Here is a 15,691-nt window from a genome sequence, read left to right as displayed (position 1 = left end):
AGAAAAGATGAGGGGGGCAACAGTGAGCATGTTTGTCCTCAAACTTACAGCAGAAAAGTCTGCATTTGCCATCACCACGAACAGCCCAGCAATCTCAGCGCTGCTAATCCACATCTTTGACCCGTTGATGATGTAATAATCTCCCTTTTTATCAGCTCTGGTCTTCATAGCAAATGAATCGCTACCTGCTCCAGCCTCTGAAATGCAGATACTTGATGCCTACACATGAGAGGAAAAAATTCGAAATTAAGACTTGTATTTATATTCTGCATAACAAATACCCACTTACAGCAAAATCAACATTTGAAAATCAAAAACTTTCAGCTACTTCCAAAAGCCTGTATGTATCAAAATAGTAATGGCATTCTGACAGCATTATTTCCCAAAATATATTCCACTATTTGTCTAGGTCAGACTTAAAGATCTAAGCACATATTAAAAGTTATGTTTCATTAAACTGGTTTTCATAATCACAATGTAAATGAAACCACCAATCAAAATAATAGATAAAACAGAAATGATTTAATCGTGCAATGGTCATTCTCTAAATTTCCGAGTGTATTTTTCTAGTGTGTATTAGCCACTCAATCATGTCCAACTCTCTGCAATCCCATAGACTGTAGCCCACTGTGCTCCTCTATCCATGGAATCCTCCCGGCAAGAATACTGGAGTGGGGTGTCGTACCCTTCTCCAGGGGATCTTTCTGATCCAGGGATTCAACCCAGGTCTCCTGCATTGCAGGCACATTCTTTACTGTCTGAGCCACCAGGTTAGCATTAATTTACTGAGCATTGCTTGAGTAATAATCACTTCATGGCAAATAGATGGGGAAACAGTGGAAACAGTGGCTGACTTTATTTTTCTGGGCTCCAAAATCACTGCAGATAGTGATTACAGCCGTGAAATTAAAAGACGCTTACTCCTTGGAAGGAAAAGTTATGACCAACCTACATAGCATATTAAAAAGCAGAGACATCACTTTGTCAACAAAGGTCCGTCTAGTCAAGGCTATGGTTTTTCCAGTGGTCATGTATGGATGTGAGAGTTGGACTGTGAATAAAGCTGAGTGCCGAAGAATGGATGCTTTGAACTGTGGTGTTGGAGAAGACTCTTGAGAGTCCCTTGGACTGCAAGGAGATCCAACCAGTCCATCCTAAAGGAGCTCAGTCCAGGGTGTTCATTGGAAGGACTGATGTTGAAGCTGAAACTCCAATACTTTGGCTACCTGATGCCAAGAGCTGACTCATTTGAGAAGACCCTGATGCTGGGAAAGATTGAAGGCAGGAGGAGAAGGGGACGACAGAGGATGAGATGGTTGGATGGCATCACTAACTCAATGCACGTGTGTTTGGGTGGACTCCGGGAGTTGGTGATGGACAGGGAGGCTTGGCGTGCTGGGGTTCATGGGGTCATAAAGAGTCGGACACGACTGAGCGACTGAACTGAGCTGAGTAATTAGTGGTGCTGTGTTGTTGTCTTAAACAGAAAAGCCAACACTGTAGCTACTTTTCTCCTGAAAACATCCTACACTTAGACAAGATCAGATCCATTTCAACAATTCATGTCAACTTACCTTTTCAGTTGCTAGCTTGGGCAAATAGGTAGCCTTCTGTTCTTCGGTTCCATATTTTCCAATCATCCTGTTAATTAATGTGTTCTGAATGTCACATACCAGAGCCACAGATGCATCAACTTTGGCTAACTCCTCTATCACTAGGACAGAGGAAAAAAATGAAGCTCCTGTTCCTCCATATTTTGCGTCAATTTCAATACCCATCAACTAAAGGAAAAAGAAGGAAACATACATTAAGAAAGCTATTTTTTATATGGGACAATTTCTTGCAAGAATGAGTTCAAAAATAATTCGTAACTATATAAGTTCTTAATTTTTAAATTCTGTATATATGTCTTATTTTTATTTGGTATGGCTCTATCCCTCTAAGTAACAAAAATAAATCTGTAACAGAAATATATATTTTCAAAGGATAAAATGACATGCTGGAACTATCAATTATTTGCTTTTGGGATCTAAAAAACAAAAATAAGAGAGGTAAAATGTTTTAAAAGATACTGAAATGGAATAGTAATAAAATATGTAATAAGGAAACTGGAGAAAGCAGTGAGTATCTCCAGTCTCATTGAGCAGAATCTCTTTGAGTCAGTCCCCTTCACCTTGACCCTTTAAACTGAGACAATAATTGAATAAATAACTGAATGGCCATTCCTTTTGCGGCCATTTCAGCAAGTCCAGATGGTTAGCAGGCCACATGTGGTAGTGTTTCCTGGAATCACACAAGACAAGGCCCAGCTGCCTGGTAATCATGGTCAAAACTGATCAAGGCTTTTCAGTAACTGCCTGACTGTTCAATAACCAGTCCTCAGCCTGGAACATGAAACATCCACAATATTCCGTTTTTTAAGTGTCCTTGTTTCAGAAAGAGAATGTGTGCATATGTAATTCAAGACCCAAAACTGTGTATTCGCTGATTTCTCTTCACATAGAATAAATCTTCTGCCTTTTACTAAGGGGGAAAAGGAGAAGGAAATGGCAACCCACTCCAGGCTTGCCTGGGAAATCCCATGGACAGAGAAGCCTGGTAGACTATGGCCCAAGGGGTCACAAGAGTCAGACATGACTTAGCAACTAAACAACATGAAAATCCCAGAGTTCCCAAATATTAACTTTTATATTCGGCATCTGCATAGACTTACTTAACATACTTGGTTGCCTTATGGCCATCAGAATTCTTTCATGCCCACCTATCTTTAGTTTGCTTCCTGATATTTGTGGCTTGCATCAGCAATTCCCAACTTACTGTGACATTAGAACATTATTTCAGTGGGTTAATTCTACTTTATTAAAATCTAATGGGGTAAATAGCATACTTACTTAATACATCACTGGGCTTCCCTTGTGGCTCAGCTGGTAAAGAATCCGCCTGCAATGCTGGAGACCTGGGTTCGATCTGTGGGTTGGGAAGATCCCCTGGAGAATGGAAAGGCCACCCACTCCAGGATTCTGGCCTGGAGAATTCCATGGACTTTATAGTCCATGGGGTCGCAAAGAGTCGGACATGACTGAGTGACTTTCACTTCGCTCACTTACGAGGGGGAAAAAGACACAAAGCTGTGACCAGGCAAAGAGGAATGCTTCTCTCTGCCCTCTCCAGGTAGTAGGGAGCTGCATGCGCTGCAGCCAGGGTGTGGCTGTTATGTTTTTAGCTGATGAGAAACTTAGCTGAGAGGAAGTGAGAACCACAAGGGGGAAGATAGAAAGGCTGAGCAAACCAGCAATGATGTTCTGTGAGGAAGAATTCAGGACTGGGAGGTGCCTGAAGGCTGACGGAGGCGTGAGAATATCGGACTATCGTATCTTTAACAGCTGTCCGAGACATTGCTTCTCTAAAAAAGGCACCAATGGACATATTTGTCAGTTATCTTGGCAGGTGACCTCTGGAGAGGTCAGAAGGTAGGAGTCACGTGAGGCTGAGAATAGCTGATGCAAGATGTGAAATGAAGCAGACCCCCCAAGGGGTGTGTGACAAGCAGGCAGGAGTGACTGTGACGTGGCAGGCAACCTGTCACTGCAAATGACCCTGCCTGCAAGAACTACCCCCTCGCGAGAGTGAAGCTCCAAGTGTGGGACCCCAAGACCTCTCAGAGAAGTCTTGAGGTTCTGTAAATGGACCTGGCTGAGAAATGGATGCTTTCTGAACCATTGTGACTTCACATAAGATTCTATTTTCCCAACAGTTTCACTGCTAAAAGAAAGTTGAAAAACTACTATTGTATGGTATTAAAAAAAAAAAAAAGCTAGTATTATTTGAACAGTAAGAAATAAAAAAATTACTGGAAAAGGCTAATTTTCAAACAGGATAACTGGTTAAGATTTAAGCCAATGGCTCTGAACTAATAGGGACTATTAGTTCTGGGACAGCCTTGTGTACTAACTTGCTAAGTGTCCGACTCTGTGCGACCCCGTGGCCCATGACAGTAGCCCACCAGGCTCCTGTGTCCATGGGATTCTTCAGGCAAGGATACTGGAGTGGGTTGCCATGCCCTCTCCAGGCGATCTTCCCAATCCAGGGATAGAACCTGCATCTCTACCTGGGGTAGCCTTGCATGTGTGTGCTTAGTTGCTCAGTCACGTTCCACTCTTGGTGACCCCATGGACTGTAGTCCAGCAGGCTCTTCGGGGATTCTGCAGGCAAGAATACTGGAGTGTGTTGCCATGCCTTCCTCTAGGGAATCTTCCCGACCCAGGGATCGAACCCAGGCCTCCCACACTGCAGGCGGATTCTTTACCAGCTGAGCTACCAGGGATAGCCTTAGTATTGAAAACAAAACAAAACAAAACAAAACAAAACCACTTCCCACCTATACAGAAGGGAGAGACGAAGAGTCTGGTGATTCTGAAATGTTCTCCGTGGGGTTCCCATGATGATAACCTCTCCCTATACTCACAGTCATAACATTTCTATTTTTATCTATTTTATATACTGTGCTTCTATTAAAGCACAATTAAAAAGTTGGAAATTGGTTGCCTGGGTTAAATCTGATGGATTTCAGATACGAACCTCTTGCTTTTAGGTTTCCTACATACACAGAGATTCAGGTAGATGCTCTGGTGTGAAGTTTTACTAAAGCAAGGTTTCCTAACCTTGGCGTCACTAAGCTGGATAATTCTGTGTCTCAGCAGCCCATCCTGTGTACTCTGCGATGTTCGGCCTGCATCTTACTAGACGTCAGTCTCACTCCTAGTTGTGACTACCACGTCTTCAGACATTGCCAGATGTCCTCTGGGGAACAAAATAGCCCCCAGTTGAATACCACTGGTCTGAAGAAATCACTCTTGCTTCTAACCTTTTACTTACAAAGCACTGGTATTTCTAATTTTAAAAGTTAATTTGACTAAAAAAATTTTTTTAACTAGGCTCTCAATCTGAAAGAGAAGTCACATAATTCTGACTAGGAAATTATGCCATCATTATCATTCTTAAATTTAAAAGTATACATACATTTTAACACTGGAAGGTATTTATGAAAGTTTGAAATTAGAATAATCATTAATTATATACCCCTTGTTGAAATAATCCTTGTATTATGGATTTTTCCATTTTTGAATCTTCATCCATTTTTGAAACAAAAGGAGCAACTTGTTCCTGGGCAAATTTTTTAACTGTAGGGGGGGAAAAATACTAGTAAGTCTTTATTTTATAAATCTGGCATGTATTAATTAAAAAAAAAAAAAAAAGAAAAGAAAGACTTAAAATTAATGACAAAAAATTCCATTCACAAACTTAGGAGAACACCTCCCCCAGTCCTGTCACAGGCCGTGTGATCTCATACCAAAGGCCACGTCGTGACCCGGGGAGAACTCTGGTGAACCCGGGTTCACTCACCTGTGCTCTTTATCATCATCTCCTCATCCGTAAATGTTTGCAGAGGGGCGAGAGGTAGTCCATTGCTTGTCGCTTTGAGCTGAGCTTCTGACTGAGAAGAATTTAGGGCATGAGGAGGAGTTTTCCAGGAAGACAGGCAGCTTGGGAAGTTTCTTCGTAGCTGCGGGAACAGTCGCCAATGAGTAAGGAACACACGCATGCGCGCAAGGGCAGAAAAGCATGTCGGGAGGAGGGAGCGTCAGCTGCTTTGGGAGTTACCTTACAAACCCACCCTTCATAACTTCTTTCAGCAGAATAAGAGAGATTGGCCTGGCGCGTTAAGATTCACCATCCTGTGACCAAAAACCCAAGCTGGGTTATCCGGGAAGGAGCTGTTCTAAAGGAATACGTCTCCCCACACAATTACTTCTTACCTTCGAAGAAACAGAACGTTCCAGGTGGAACTCATTCTTCAAATGACACGTTTCTGTAACTTCTTGGCTAGGAAAACCGGACTCTAACAGTACTGACTACAGTGAAGAGAATTCTCTCGTGGGGCAGGGATGTGTGAGGGCCCGGGGACAGCTGAGGGAGCCGAGCGTCCCAGCTGCCCTGCCTGGCTGCAAGGAACTCTGCTTCTTGGGTTTCTGTGGCCAGTGGTTTTTTTTTTTTTTTTTTTTTAGCTTCTCATTAATTAGTACCAGAAGATACAGGTTAAGAAAACGGGCTCCGGAGTCCGAAAGAACTAGTGTCAGTCTGGCTGCTTACTATGTGATCGTGAAGTGAAAAGTGAAAGTCGCTCAGTCATGTCCAGCTCTTTGTGAGCCCATGGGCTATACAGTCTGTGGAATTCTCCAGGACAGAATACTGGAATGGGTTGCCTTTCCGTTCTCCAGGGGATGTTCCTAACCCAGGGACCGAACTCAGGTCCCCTGAATTGCAGGCAGATTCTTTACCAGCTGAGCCACAGGGAAGCCTAAGGATACTGCGTTGGGTAGCCTATCCCTTCTCCAGCAGATCTTCCTGACCCAGGAATTGAACTGGGGTCTCCTGCATTGCAGATGGATCTTGGGCAGGTGGTTTTTAACCTCTCTGTTAAAATCTCTCAGTCTTAGTTTCCTTCCTTATAAAAATGAGGAAATAACCTTTGGAAAATAAGGATCATAACTGGGTGGAAGCAATCCCCATCAAGGGTTTAACAGGGGACCCACTGTATAGTAGGAGTTCAACAAATGGTAATGACTAACTCTGCTCTGAGCCCGAAGAACACAGCAGTGGTGGTCTAAGAGAAGCAGTTAGGGTTGCAACTCAATGAAACTGCAAGGCTAGCTCCTCCTGCCATTAGTGTGTCCCCCTGTCACAGGGTCCCAAGTTCTTCAACAACAAATCCATTGTTGACCAGAAACAGAGAGAGACCATCCAATTTCAATGAAAAGGAGAGACGCCATCTGATCTCAAATGCTTGTTGTAAGTCTGTTCTCTATGTCTGCATCTCCATTGCTGTCCTGCAAGTAGGTTCATCAGTGAAGTGAAAGTGAAGTGAAGTCACTCAGTCATGTCCGACTCTTTGTGACCCCATGGACTGTAGCCTACCAAGCTCCTCCGTCCATGGAATTTTCCAGGCAAGAGTACTGGAGTGGGTTGCCATTTCCTCCAGGGGATCTTCCCGACCCAGGGATCAAACCTAGGTCTCCCGCATTACAGGCAGACACTTTACCATCTGAGCCACCAGGTTCATCAGTACCATCTTTCAATATTCCATATGCATGTGTTAAGAGGGTGGAACGAATTGAGAGAATAGCATGGAAACAGATACACTACCATCAGTAAAATAAATAGCAAGTGGGAATTTGCCGTGTGACACGGAGCTCAACCCAGTGCTCTATGACAACCTAGAGGGGTGGGATGGGGTGGGAGGTGGGAGAGGGGTTCAGGAGGGAGGGGACATATGTATACCTGTGGCTGATTCATGTTGATGTATGGTACTTTGGCCACCTCATGCAAAGAGTTGACTCATTGGAAAAGACTGATGCTGGGAGGGATTGGGGGCAGGAGGAGAAGGGGACGACAGAGGATGAGATGGCTGGATGGCATCACTGACTCGATGGACGTGAGTTTGGGTGAACTCCGGGAGTTGGTGATGGACAGGGTGGCCTGGCGTGTTGCAATTCATGGGGTCGCAAAGAGTCAGACAGGACTGAGGGACTGAACTGAACTGAACTGAACCCAGTCAAGACTGCTTCTGAAAGTTCTTTCTTCACCCCATCTCAGTGTGGTTGTGTGATTCGCTTGTAATGATTCTGAGACCAATTCCAACATCTGAGGGGCTTCCCCACACCAACGAGCAACTTTCCAGCACCAACTGAGGGTCCTTCTATTCAACTTGATTTTGACACTACAGACCTGTGAAAGCAGCTCTTTGGCCCCTTTCCCGTTTCCCCATTTCTGTCTTCTTCCCTTCAGAGAACCTACTTAAAGAAAAGAGAGCACAGAGCAATTTAACCTAACTCCTGACTTACACTCTCCAGAATGCACACCTTGCCTCGCCTACCCTGCTGATTCTTTTCCAAGACTAGCCTTAAAACCCCAAGATAACATCTGAAGAGAATCTGCCAGTCTGCATACAATGGAGAAGGAGGCGGAATCCAACTTTCTGCCTCAGGGATTCACTGATATTCTTCCCCTCTTTTTTCTCCTCTTTAAAAACTGTCAGGGCTGAGCAGAATCTTTGGAGGTGGTCTCAGGACATGAACCCACCTTTCCCGCAGATTTCCAGCTTTTCTGATTAAAGCATTTTTCCTTTTTTCTGACATTTGCCTCTTGATTATTGCCTTTGAGTAGCAAGTAGCCAAACCCGAATTCAGTAACAGATTTTGGCACCCACCGTGGGGCTGGGCTCTGCATTGGAGCTGCCAGCTGCAGTGACTTGCACTTAAAATGGTGTGTCATAAAACTGCTTAATCTTCAAGATTCAAAGAAAGGATTTTTTGACAACTGCAGGTTTTCAATAACTTTTAAATCATACTGTTGAACTAGGTAAGATATACAAAAAGTCTAATGGAAACTGATTTCATGAAACTTAAAGAAACTAGTTGACTTGAATACACTGATGAATATGGTTATAATTTTTTGGTTTTGTAAAATATTATTGGCTTTTAATCTTACTTCCCCAGATATGAGGAAAACCTTTCCCCTTAAGCTAATTATGACTGACAGCAATTTGGTAAATCATACATTTGTCATCAGACTTGAAACATTTTTTCCTCTCCACCTGATCCCTGCAGAGATTGAAAACGCTTACATTCTTAGGAAGACCACATCTTAACAGGTGCAAAAATCTCATAGTATTTTGGGGATGTCAAAAAAGCAAGGACTTCACCTAAATCCACAGCACACAAACATGTGACAAGCCCTTGGTATTGTTTTCCTGGCCCTGAGACTCCTTATGAAACATTCTAGCACAGCCAATTTAAAGGAGCCGCTATGATCAATCAACCAGATTCAGTTTACAAACAAGTTTAACCTTAATTTGGTTATATTTGATTAAAACAAGGGTAATTTTAGATAGAGATGTTTCAATGGATATCCAGTTCTGATTCTGTTGAGTTCAGTTGCTCAGTCATGTCTGACTCTTTGGGACCACATGGACTGCAGCACACCAGGCTTATCCATCTATCACCAACTCCCGGAGCTTGCTCAAATTCATTTCCATTGAGTCAGTGATGCCATCCAGCCATCTCATCCTCTGTCGTCCCCTTCTCCTCCTGCCCTCAATCTTTCCCAGCATCAGGGTCTTTTCAAATGAGTCAGCTCTTGGCATCAGGTGGCCAAAGTATTGGAGTGTCAGCTTCAACATCAGTCCTTCCAATGAATATTCAGAACTAATTTCCTTTAGGATGCACTGGCTTGATCTCCTTGCAGTCCAAGGGACTCTCAAGAGTCTTCTCCAAAATCACAGTTCAAAAGCATCAGTTCTTCAGCATTTAGCTTTCTTTATAGTCCAACTCTGACATCCATACATGACTACTGAAAAAACCACAGCTTTGACTAGATGGACATTTGTTGGCAAAGTAATGTCTCTTCTTTTTAATATGCTGTCTAGGTTGGTCATAGCTTTTCTTCCAAGGAGCAAGTGTCTTTTAATTTCGTGGCTGCAGTCACCATCTGCAGTGATTTTGGAGCCCAAGAAAATAAAGTCTCGGACTGTTTCCATTGTTTCCCCATCTATTTGCCATGAAGTGATGGGACCAGATGCCATGATCTTAGTTTTTTGAATGTTGAGTTTTAAACCAGCTATTTCACTCCCCTCTTTCATTTTCATCAAGAGGCTCTTTAGTTCCTCTTCACTTTCTGCTATAAGGGTGATATTATCTGTGTATCTGAGGTTATATTTCTCCCAGCAATCTTGATTCAGCCTGTGCTTCATCGCATCTCGCATGATGTACTCTGCATATAAGTTAAATAAGCAGGGTGACAATATACAGCCTTGATGTACTCCTTTCCCAATTCAGAACCAGTCCATTGTTCCATGTCTGGTTCTAACTGTTGCTTCTTTACCTGCATACAGATTTCTCAGGAGGCAGGTATGGTGCCTGATTCTGATTCTGTTAACTGAGCTCTAAGACCCACTGCCCAGATAGTTCCTTGTCACACTACATACCTGTTTAATTATGAAAAAAGATACTCTATGCTTGTTTCAGAAGTTTGTCCCAGCAATCTACTTTAGGATGAATAATAGATGCCCCATGAACTGTAGCCCTGGGATTATATATATTGGAAGTGAAATGAAGTGAAAGTAACTCAGTCGTGTCCGACTCTGTGACCCTGTGGACCATACAGTCCATGGAATTCTCCAGGCCAGGATACTGGAGTGGGTAGTCTTTACCTTCTCCAGGGGATTTTTCCAACCCAGGGATCGAACCCAGGTCTCCCACATTGCAAGCGGATACTTCACCAGCTGAGCCACAAGGGAAGCCAACCATTTAAAGGGCTATATCTAATCAAGATAAAAGGATCTTTAGCTCATGTACAGTGAAGCTCTTTTTTTAAGTGCTAATATGTATAAACTTTTTTATTGTGTATTGGGGTATAGCCAATCAATAAACAATGTTGTGACAGTTTCAGGTGAACAGTAAAGGGACTCAGCCATCCATATACATGTATCCATTCGCCTCCCCAAGCCCCCTCTCATCCAGGCTGCCACATATCTGAGCAGAGTTCCATGTGCTATACAGTAGGTCCTTGTTAATTATCCACTTAAAATACAGCAATGTGTACATGTCCACCCCAAACTTGCTAACTATCCCTTCTCCCTTGGCAACCATAAGTGCGTTCTTGATGTCTGTGAGTCTGTTTCTGTTTTGTAAGTTCATTCGTATCATTACTTTTTAGATTCCACATATAAGGGATGTCACACGATATTTCTCCTTCTCTGTCTGACAATCTCTAGGTCCATCCATGTTGCTACAAATGGCTTTTTTTTTTTTTAAATGGCATTATATAATTTTAATGGCTAATATCATTGTGTGTATGTACCACATCTTTATTCTTCTGTTGATGGCCCTTTAGGTTGCTTCCATGTCTTGGCTATTGTAAACACTGCTGCAATGGACACTGGGGTACACGTATCTTTTTGGATTATGTTTTTCTCTGGATATTATGCCTAGGAGTGGGATTGTAGGGTCATATGGTAGCTCTATTTTTAGTTTTTTTAAGGAAACTCCATACTGTCCTCCTTAATGGCTGTACCAATTTACATTTCTACCAACAGTGCAGGAGGGTTCCCTCTCTCCACACCTCCAACATTTCTTGTTTGTGGATTTTTTGATGATAGCCACTCTGGCTGGTATGAGGTGATATCTCATTGTAGTTTTGATTTGCATTTCTCCAATAATCAGCAACGTTGAACATCTTTTCACGTGGCAGCTGAAGCTCCAATACCTTGGCCATCTGATGCAAAGAGGCAACTAACTGGAAAAGATCCTGATCCTGGGAAAGACTGAAGGTAGGAGGAGAAGGGGGCGACAGAGGATGAGATGGTTGGATGGCATCACTGACTCAATGGACATGAATGTAAGCAAACTCCAGGAGACAGTGAAGGACAGGGAAGCCTGACGTGCTACAGTCCATGGGGTTGGTAAGAGTCAGACACGACTGAGCCACTGAACAACAAATTGGCCACCTGTGTGTCTTCTTTGGAGAAATGTCTATTCAGGTCCTCGGCCCTTATTTTGAGCAGATTGTTTGTGAAAATGACTCTTAGATTTGTTATTTCCCACTTAAGAAGAGCCTTTGCATTGGCCTAGTCTGTAGAGGGGACTGCCGATCCCAAACACACCAGAATAAGAAAAAGACAGTGGTGAGCAGCTGACACAGGGGTCTGGACCAGACCTGTAAGAACTACCGCACTAATCTAACTGAACCATTTACTGAAGGCCCATCTCCCCATGAACATTGAACGTTTTTACTTCTAACCACATTATTGCCCCTAGTGTTCGGGACATTCCTCAGCCCACCCCAACGTGGCCTGCCACCGCCCCCTACCCCGCCGCCCCATCACCAGGATCTCTTCCCTACAAGATCAAGTTATAGTCACTGCAGCTGACCCAGTTCAGTTGTGCAGCCCTCCTCCCTCCAGGCGTCCCATCTCTCTGACTCCCAGGACACTCTGCTGTCCTCCTTCTCCTCCCATCCGTTCCTGCCCGGCAGTCCTCAGTCTCCTCTAGCTTCTCCTCTGCCCCCTACTTGACCCTGAAGTGCTAGGGAAGTTGGTCAAGACTCTCCTTTACCAAACGAGTCAAGCTCCTCTTTGTGATGGGGCCCCAACCTTGGGCTGAGTTCAAGCTGCACTCTGTCCAGTGTTAATAAGAATCCTGCTGGGTCACATCAGTGAAAACCCCTCGTCCCTGGTATCTCACCACTTTGGTCCACCTGTGGCAAGATCCTGAAGAGCATGGGTTATTTCCTGTCCCCCTTACTTCTGCTGTTTCCTCTTTATCATTTTCCATCCACCGACCCTCGCCCCGCTTCTTGGTTAGACACCCACTGTTCCTTGTTGCACTTGGAGCAGAGCCTTGTCTCGCACCCCCAATGCAAAACCCCAATGCAATAGTCCCTTCCTGAATAAAGTCTTCCTTATTATGTGGTACAAGATTCATGAATTAGGCTTTTTTTTTTCTTTTTAACAAGCTGTTACAGTGGGTGGAGAGGAACAGTCTCCTCTACTTTACATGTACAAACTGGTATAATCACTGTTGTAAGACATACATGTCCTAAGGTTCAGCAGTTCCCCTGGACCTCATACACACAAATATAGACATGCAAAGAATGCTGTGACACCTTAAATGGGGAAAAAAATGAAGACTCCAACTACTTACCAACAAAGGAGTGCAGAGGTTGTGGTACAGCACATTGACTTAACAGAATGTTTTAGAGCAGTTAAAGTGAACTACGGAGATAACATGTATCAACATGGGTAAGTCTTGAAAATATAGTATCAAACACAAAAAGCAAATTGCAAAAGAATTTATTCAGGCAGATAGCATTTATGTGCACTTTTAAACACAGCAAATGTTAGTATATATTCTGATATACACAGATGAAGTTTAAAAACATAAACGGGAAGCATACACATCAACCTCAGGAGTGTGGTTTCATGGTGATTTCTCTTGGGTCAGGATTGCTACTTACATTGTGTGAGACTCATATGAGTTAGGGTATGTTCAGTAGGTCAAGATGGAGTCACACGGGCCACTGTGGACCCCCACCGTCTTGGTGTGGTAAATTAAGCGTGTTCAGGAATTGTTCAGCAAAGTCTAAGGAAGGACATCACAAACAGGAGGAGCTCCGGTTACGCCCTTGTTTGTCTGGTCTCCCTGCTCTGACTAACCTGTGTTGTGTGCTGTGTGCAATAAGCCAGGTGATACCAGCTACATTTTGTCTCGTCTGCCTTCCTGTGATCCCAACTCACCTCACCACTGGGCCCTGGTTGCAAGCTGCCTCCAAGGAGAGCATGCAAGTACAGGGTTGATGTCACAATTATCTCTTAAAAAAAGGGGGGGGGGTTATAGCTAAAGTGGGTTGTGTGGAACTGGGTACCAGTTATATTATTTCCCACAGTTATCTGTATTAGAAAGACCTAATGATAAAAATTTTGATGTTAAGATGTGTTAAAATGTATAAATGCCTGAACCACATAGTCTTCGGGCTTTGAAAGTAGGCTTTTTTTTTTTTTTAATGCTAGATGTAGCTGTTAATACATTCAGCATCACACTACAGAACAACTTTATGGATTTCTTAAATCTAACTACCGAATACCAGTTACACATAACTAAACTCAAGAAACTGGTTTATTCTGGGAACTTTTACCAATGACTATTAGTATCTTTGAAACAAGTCCTCTACCCACCCAGCCCTACCACCACCATGATTTAAATTAGGTGCTGTCACTCCTGGCTACATACCCAGATCTTTGGGGGAAGCTTAGAGCAAGGGAGAGCTATTTCAGCCCTGCTAATTCAAGCTCTGCTTCGAGAGACTCAGGGTGAAGCTTGGGGTTCCACATTTCTAAAAAGCTCTCTGAACTGTGTGAGTGAAAAAAAATGTTGCCTTCCAAATCAGTAATAAAGGACATTGCAGCCACCAAGCCATGGCATTACAGCTGGCCCATGGGTGAACCCTGAGAAAACTCAGGAAGAGAAAGCACAGGAGGCTGGGCCTGGACAGCTAAGGTTCGTTATCAAAGGACTGATTTCAGTGACCCCAAAGTCTTGCATCTTCCTGCATGAAGTGAAGTCACTCAGTCATGTCCAACTCTTTGCAATGCCATGGACTGTAGCCTGCCAGGCTCCTCCATCCATGGAATTTTCCAGGCAAGAGTACTGGAGTTGCCATTTCCTTCTCCAGGGGATCTTCCTGACCCAGGGATCGAACCCAAGTCTCCTGTATTGCAGACAGATGCTTTTACAGTGTAAGCTACCAGGGAAGCCCAAAGAAAAGTGCTAAATTCACTAACTTGAGATGTCCAGTTTTCTTTTAATTAAAAGAAATCTTTTGATGGTCTGACTACCTGGTCTTCGTTGCAAAACCTCCTATGTATCCTGGCTCCTCCCTTACCTCTCTGGAGTGGTCCCTCAGAGTGAGCCAAGGGGCTACATTCCAGGCTAAAAGTCCTCAGAATATCCGCTGAATAAAACATCAGTTCAGTTCAGTCGCTCAGTTGTGTCCAACTCTTTGCGACCCCATGAGCCACAGCACGCCAGGCCTCCCTGTCCATCACCAACTCCCGGAGTCCACCCAAACACATGTCCATTGTGTCGGTGATGCCATCCAACCATCTCATCCTCTGTTGTCCCCTTCTCTTCCTGCCTTCAATCTTTCCCAGCATCAGGGTCTTTTCAAATAAGTCAGCTCTTTGCATCAGGTGGCCAAAATATTGGAGTTTCAGCTTCAACATCAGGCCCTCCAATGAACACCCAGGACTGATCTCCTTTAGGATGGACTGGTTGGATCTCCTGGCAGTCCAAGGGACTCTCTAGAGCCTTCTCCAACCTCACAGTTAAAAAGCATCAATTCTTCAGCACTCAGCCTTCTTTGAGAAGGCAATGGCAACCCACTCCAGTACTCTTGCCTGGAAAATCCCATGGGCGGAAGAGCCTGGTAGGCTGCAGTCCATGGGGTCTCGAAGAGTTGGACACGACTGAGAGACTTCACTTTCACTTTTGACTTTCATGCACTGGAGAAGGAAATGGCAACCCACTCCAGTGCTCTTGCCTGGAGAATCCTAGGGAGGGGGGAGCCTGGGGAGCTGCCATTTATGGGGTCGCACAGAGTCAGACACGAATGAAGCGACTTAGCAGCAGCAGCAGCCTTCTTTATAGTCCAACTCTGACATCCATACATGACTACTGGAAAAACTACAGCCTTGACTAGATGGAACTTTGTTGGCAACGTAATGTCTCTGCTTTTGAATATGCTGTCTAGGTTGGTCATAACTTTCCTTCCAAGGAGTAAGCGTCTTTTAATCTTATGGCTGCAATCACCATCTGCAGTGATTTTGGAGCTCAGAAAAATAAAGTCAGCCACTGTTTCCACTGTTTCCCCATCTATTTCCCATGAAATGATGGGACTGGATGCCATGATCTTAGTTTTCTGAATGTTGAGCTTTAAGCCAACTTTTTCACTCTCCTCTTTCACTTTCATCAAGAGGCTTTTCAGTTCTTCTTCACTTTCTGCCATAAGGGTGGTGTCATATCTGAGGTTATTGATATTTCTCCCAGCATATCTGAGGTTATTGATATTTCTCCCAGCA

At 43.8% G+C, this 15,691-nt stretch overlaps 1 protein-coding gene across 2 annotated transcripts in view; it reads right to left on the bottom strand.

Moving 5' to 3' along the window:
• ACADSB (acyl-CoA dehydrogenase short/branched chain) overlaps positions 1-15,691 on the bottom strand; it is a 41,339-nt gene that overhangs the window by 15,021 nt on the left and 10,627 nt on the right. For both annotated transcript variants that reach the window (XR_005723555.1, XM_040254949.1), the window contains exons 2-5: positions 5,404-5,563; positions 5,080-5,180; positions 1,575-1,781; positions 49-219 (exon numbers count right to left, since the gene is read on the bottom strand). Coding sequence is in view for 1 of the 2 variants with exons in the window: in XM_040254949.1 (XP_040110883.1) it covers positions 49-219; positions 1,575-1,781; positions 5,080-5,180; positions 5,404-5,563 (639 nt within the window). In the remaining variant the exon portion in view is untranslated. The remainder of the gene's footprint in view (positions 1-48; positions 220-1,574; positions 1,782-5,079; positions 5,181-5,403; positions 5,564-15,691) is intronic.

The sequence above is a fragment of the Oryx dammah genome, unplaced genomic scaffold (assembly GCF_014754425.2).
Source record: "Oryx dammah isolate SB20612 unplaced genomic scaffold, SCBI_Odam_1.1 HiC_scaffold_14, whole genome shotgun sequence".
Classification (NCBI taxonomy): domain Eukaryota; kingdom Metazoa; phylum Chordata; class Mammalia; order Artiodactyla; family Bovidae; genus Oryx; species Oryx dammah.
Note: the sequence above shows the minus strand (reverse complement) of the source record. Positions and strands in the feature narration are given on the sequence as shown.